The 5,967-nt window shown below is 36.2% G+C and overlaps 1 protein-coding gene across 1 annotated transcript in view; it reads right to left on the reverse strand.

Moving 5' to 3' along the window:
- Nucleotides 1–171: 171 nt before the first annotated feature.
- LOC113238693 overlaps nt 172–5,967 on the reverse strand; it is a gene marked incomplete at its 3' end in the record, with an annotated part of 8,747 nt that continues 2,951 nt past the window's right edge. The window contains exons 2-5 of the mRNA XM_026475528.1: nt 5,221–5,396; nt 4,267–4,420; nt 2,370–2,566; nt 172–369 (exon numbers count right to left, since the gene is read on the reverse strand). Of these exons, the coding sequence (XP_026331313.1) occupies nt 172–369; nt 2,370–2,566; nt 4,267–4,420; nt 5,221–5,396 (725 nt within the window). The remainder of the gene's footprint in view (nt 370–2,369; nt 2,567–4,266; nt 4,421–5,220; nt 5,397–5,967) is intronic.

Genomic DNA, 5,967 nt, shown 5'->3' on the forward strand with positions numbered 1-5,967 from the left:
TAGATTTTCAGTACAAATCGGCAATTTCATACTTTAACCCCTATTATATCGTGTATTTTTGTAAGACCGTTCTATAATAGTAAATACCTTAACAATTTGGTCTAGCAAACGATGACCCGCCTTAATATCACTCGCAAACCAAGTTACTGTCACTTATTATGAGCTACTCACCCGGTTAAAATAGTAGCATTCAAGCCCAACTTCAAAAAGTTATAACTATTAGGCATTTTTCTGATGAAGCCGTTTCTGGAGGCAGAGTCAAAGCCAAAAATTAAGACGTTGATGGTGTGGTCTCTTTCCAACGGCACCGGCGGGGGAATTTCGACCTCCGATCGGAATCCCGCTGCCACACCTCGCCATGAAATATTTCTGAAATTATAAAGATACAAAAAATAAGTTACCATATTTACTTACACGGAATCGATTTAAGCCGATGACGATGCGCGTGTCGTTTCCGCTGGAATCGGAACGTCGAAGATTTTTCTGACCAGCTTGATCCATGTCGTTAAGTGTGGTGACTCCCTAATGTGCAACTATTATATATTTATTTTATTATATAGAGTGTTTTTTAATGGGACAGTTTGAGGAAATCCGAAACCATAGAAGACGCAAGGAAACTGTCTTAGGAACCATTAAGTCTTTTTTGTGAAAACCATTTCTGGCATAGTATTTTTTTTAGTCAAGCGTGAGTTGTCCATAAAAATGAATAAAATTTAAATTTTTATCGAGTTCTTAGGTTTTCGCGATTGTTACACATAGGAAATGAAACTATTTTTCAGGATTTCAATATTTGTTTTTTCAAACAAACCAACGTTTCGGGTCCTTTACAGGTCCCATCAACCGTGACCATGCGACCTGTAAAGGGCCCGAAACGTTTCATTTCCTATTTAAATTTTTATTGAATTAATTTAAATACAGTGAATAGTGACATTTCTAGCCGAGGCTGGAATCTGTAAAGGTATCTAACTAGGTGACGAAATCTTTTCATAGATTTCTCATAGATGGCGCTACGGGTATGAATTTATTTTTATTATTTATTATTATGAATAAAATTGATCAATATTTTTTTAAGGCTGATCGACTCAGTTTTATGAAGAGATCATTTCATTGCATGGGACAAAAAAAATCCAGACAGCAGAAGTTGGTCAAATTTCATAAAATGTTTTTCATGCGCATTTACTACTTTTTTTAATGCTTACAAACTCAATTCCTTATAAGGATGACTTCATTGTATCGGATGAAAAAAATTGGGACATCGAAGTTAATCAAATTTAATTTTGAATAAAAAAAATTGATTTTAATTCCAAATTGAATGTAAAACTTACAATGCAAGCATAAAAAAATGTTAATGTCAAATGTCAAACTAAAATTAAAGGTCAGTTTTAGGTCAACATTGATCGTAACGCCCGGCATTATGACTGGCACGGCCTAAAGGTAATAATTATTCCGTTTAGGCCACGTCGGGTTGAATGTCCGGAAATAAAGAACATTCCAAAATATAGCCAAATAATGAAAAATCGCGACAAACTTATATACATGTACAAAAGAGACCGAAAACATTAACTAATTAACTAACTTTTAGAACATGTTTGAAAATTCTAGCCGGCGACGGAGTTATTAAGAGACCATACTACCTTATCACGAATTCCAAGTTTTCCGGTACTAGGTCATAATATAGGCAGGTAATTAGGTTGAACGGCAGAGACACTGGCGTTATTTCAGAATTTATTTTCTTACAAACGAAATTATAGCCTTACGAAAATTCTATATCGTATACGTGTTGTTCTATTTAGCTCAGTTGATATAAAAAAAAATTATTGATTCAACAATTTCATCGTTACGGACTTAGAATAAAAACGCATAGAAACCTAATCCGCACACGCTAAGTGAGGCAAATTGAAGCACTCCCAATGGGCCTACACGAGCGGGCGGGCCGTCAGTGCTCAAGGTCAACTTGCACCGCGAACAGCTAAAGAATTTTATCTAAAAATGACGAAATGTGCGGTAAATGAGTGTAAAAATACGTCAGACAAACATAAAATAGATACTAACATCACATTCCACAAAGAAATAACGCGTTTCAACTTGTATTTTTATATAAATATTCACTAAACCCGAAAATTAACCTACTACTAAAACTAGCCTACATGAATTTGATTTTTACCTAACTTGTGACAGTTCGTTTGATATGAAACTATCATTCTATCGTTATTATTCTAAGATTACGGATATCAATTTACCACCATTTGAGGTAATATAGACTCTTAAATGTTAATCCAAGCTTATCATAATACATCATTGAGAATCACATCTTAATTCGCTTAGCCACTGGGGAGATCAGCGTGCGTCTCACTAAATTATGCACTTACACATTTTTAAACACTCCGAAACAATCGGCCATAATATGATCTGACTCTTTGAGGAAATAAACACCGTTTCCGATAACTTGAGTCCACTGTCTATTAACTATGAAGTGGAGGTCGTCTACATAGATGATGTCGTGGTAAAAACATTCTATGTTCGTTACTTCTTTAAATATCTTTGGCGTGACTTTACATTTGAATAGCTGAAAAAGGTATTTGTTAGTTCGATCATTCTTTTGATGAAATAAATGAAAGTGAAAATGAAATAATCATTTATTGCATTGGTAAAGTTTTTTAAGCTACTGCTCGTGCACTATCCTAACTTCCCTGAGAAGAACGAGCAGTATAGGGATTGATCTTTTCAAATAAACTTTGCTAAGGAATACACTTTGAATCATATTTGTATGGAATCTAGACTCATATTGTCTTTCTAACACGTAGTCTTCAGTTTTGTAAAATTACTTTTTAATTTAAGTTTTAAACTTAAGAAAATATACTCTTAATATATGCTCCAGAATCTTCTTGTAAAAACGTATACAGTTCCCCATAAAATATTGGTTTGTGGTGGTACCATGAGTTTGGACTTTGTTCTAAGGTTAATGTTATGGATATCTTCTTTCTTAATGAAATTATGTATACTTGTACGGGCATACGAAATATTTGAGTAAATAAATGTATTGTGATGCCACAGTCATGTCTCCTTAAACTTCTGAGAGAAACCCTAATAATAGACACGCCCTTTTTTGTCGAGTCAGTGACAAAAACTGTAGGTTGCTAGTTGTAGGTAGGCTAGTTCGACAAGTTTCGACTCGCGCCAGAGCGACATTAAGAGGGAGCAGAGGAAAAATTCCTAATCTTTGATTTGATTTCAGAGGAGTATATCCACTTTAAAGTTAAAAATAAAATATTGTATGAGTACCTACACGATATATTCAAGCATAGACACTAATCAGAAACATAAAACAATAAAGTTTCCTCGATAGATAAAAATCACGAAATGACCTCTAATTTTCACATTTTTTCGATTCAATGCTACAGGTTATTAGGACAAAAATTAGATAATTAATTTTTTTTTTTTTTTTTTTTTTTTAATTATATTTATACATGATCGAGAACAGTCACTACGGATTTTTTCTAAGCCCTTTAGTTTTAGAGTTATTCCGCTAAAACGAATTTCGTACTTTTAATGCGCAAAATTCAACATCTCCTGTCGCATGTCACGCGAACTTCAGGCATGTATTTGTTTCACAAATTTGGGCGGAGCCAACGTCAAAACTTTTTTGGCATGCTCCCTCTTAAGGGGAAGATACTGTTATTCTCGCGCTTCTACATTATGTCGCTTTCGCCCAAGTCGCGTATGCATTTGTTTGACACGACCGCCTCACGCGCCGTGCCGCCAGACGCTCTATTTGAACGGGCACTCTGGCCGCATACTAATTTGCAAATTTCAAACTTGTGTGTTTTAAGAAATCATCCAATTGAGCGATGTCCTTTAATTTATGTACAATATTACTTAAAAGGAATTAATCCTTATAGTTGACCCTTTCGATTGGCACTAGAAAATAGTGTAGTCTAGATGCAGAGTGTTTATTTTTTACACCGAACCGACCGGTTCGATTCACAGATGAGGTATGCAGTATTACTTACTTTTAAAAGTAATATACTGTCTACAATATTTAAAGTACTTTCCTCGCGTGTCGCATAGCTGCAGGATAGCCTATATTTTTTTTATAATATCAAGTGACGCTGCTGACATTACTGCTTGGCGGCTGAATTAGGTAAGGTAAGGCAGTATTTCTCTGGACGAAATCTTTCACAAGGAGCCCTACTGCTACGAAATAATACTGTATACTAATAGGTGTCAATAATTACTACAAATCCATATATTTACATTGAAACTTACGTGACATCTGACCCAAGCCAGTTTTTTGCACACGATATGGGGCAGATTCTTATCATAGATCATTATCTCAGGCGAAAATGGATCCAGTTTTGGTATCTGACATCCTGTGCCATTATCCACCTTCAGAGCCTCCGCTAAGCGAATCTCTATGTCCCTGTCAATATACTGACTTCTTGAATTCCAGTTCATTTACGTTATCATTGTCGTCATGTTAGTGTTATTACCCTTCAAAACCAGAACGCAGTAATGCTCACGTTACTGTTTGTTGATAGAAATAGGTTGGTGGCAGTACTTCCCTTTACGATCTCTTTCAAAGGGACCTCTATTATGATAGTACATGAATAACTGTAATGCAGATGCTAAACTAAAGGATGCTAAAAATTCTCTAACGTTAAAAAGGTCTTTTAATAAATACGAGGCGTACAATAGTACGCTTATTGCTACAGTACAGCAAAAATTCGTTAACCTTATGCACAGGAAAAAACTAGCCGATCATTCTTTTACATGGCTATAAATTAGTGATGCAACAGACTTCTGCTTCTGCTTTCGCAACTACGGAAGTTCCGCACGCTTTTTCACATCTATTTTCGTTTCTGCTTCCGCAACTTTTATAACGGAACTTTAATCGGAAGTTTACAACGTTAGCGACGGAGCCCTCCCCTTACCCTTTTTAAGCAGTTTTGTTTTGTTGAGAGTATTTATGTAACCAAAAACAAGTCCTATTGGAGCAATTTTGTAGTATTGGTTATTTTATAGGTTTTATAGTGTTTACACTTCAGCTTCTGCATCCGCTTCCGCATCCGCTTCCGCGTCAGCTTCCGCATCCGCATCCGCTTCCGCATCCTCTTCCGCTTACGTTTCCGCTAAGATTTACACTGTTTGCGATTCGTTGCCATTACACTTCCATTGCATCACTACTAGAAAGTACAGATCGATTAGAAATAAATCGCATACCTTGCAATGACGTCACTCTGAGGGATATACCTCTCCGGTTTCAAATCTCTTATATAACGTGCAACATAAATCATGACACCTATCCAAAGTATTGCAAATATGCCAAAAGCCAACATGTATAAATACAACAGAGCCTGGGCAATGATGAGTTTATAACGACGGTACCTCATGGTTTTCTGGAAACAATGATTTTAATAGTTATTTTTTGGACGTCACGATGTTTTACTATCATGATACTAATATATTAATCTACATACATATATCATAAACCCTCTATGATGTGTTAAAAAACCGCAAATTACGACCAGCGCGAATATCTGTTTTGTTAGAAAAATTTCTTATCTGTGCTTGTTGATGTTGATTCGACCTCAATTCTAATATCAGTTGAGATGAAGTTTCTATTGCAAGTGAAGTAATAATAACAATATACGTTTCTCCACAAACATAACTGTTATACATGTACAAAATTAGAGACATATAATAATTTTTTTGTTCTACATTATGTTTGTAAGAGCCGGGAACCTAAAGTAAGCGTAAGCTTGTAATATAGGATGGTAGGTCTCTCGCCTCGGTTAAGAAGACTCTACTTGGTACTTGGTGCAACGGGCTGGTATCCGCAACTGTGTGTGTGTGTGTGTGTGCGCGTGCGCGTGCGCGTGCGTGTGCGTGTGCATGTGCGTGCGCGTGCGCCTGCGCGTGCGTGTGTGTGTGTGTGTGTGTGTGTGTGTGTGTGTGTGTGTGTGTGTG

This window comes from Hyposmocoma kahamanoa, unplaced genomic scaffold (genome assembly GCF_003589595.1).
Source record: "Hyposmocoma kahamanoa isolate Upper Pololo Valley unplaced genomic scaffold, ASM358959v1 97582, whole genome shotgun sequence".
NCBI lineage: Eukaryota > Metazoa > Arthropoda > Insecta > Lepidoptera > Cosmopterigidae > Hyposmocoma > Hyposmocoma kahamanoa.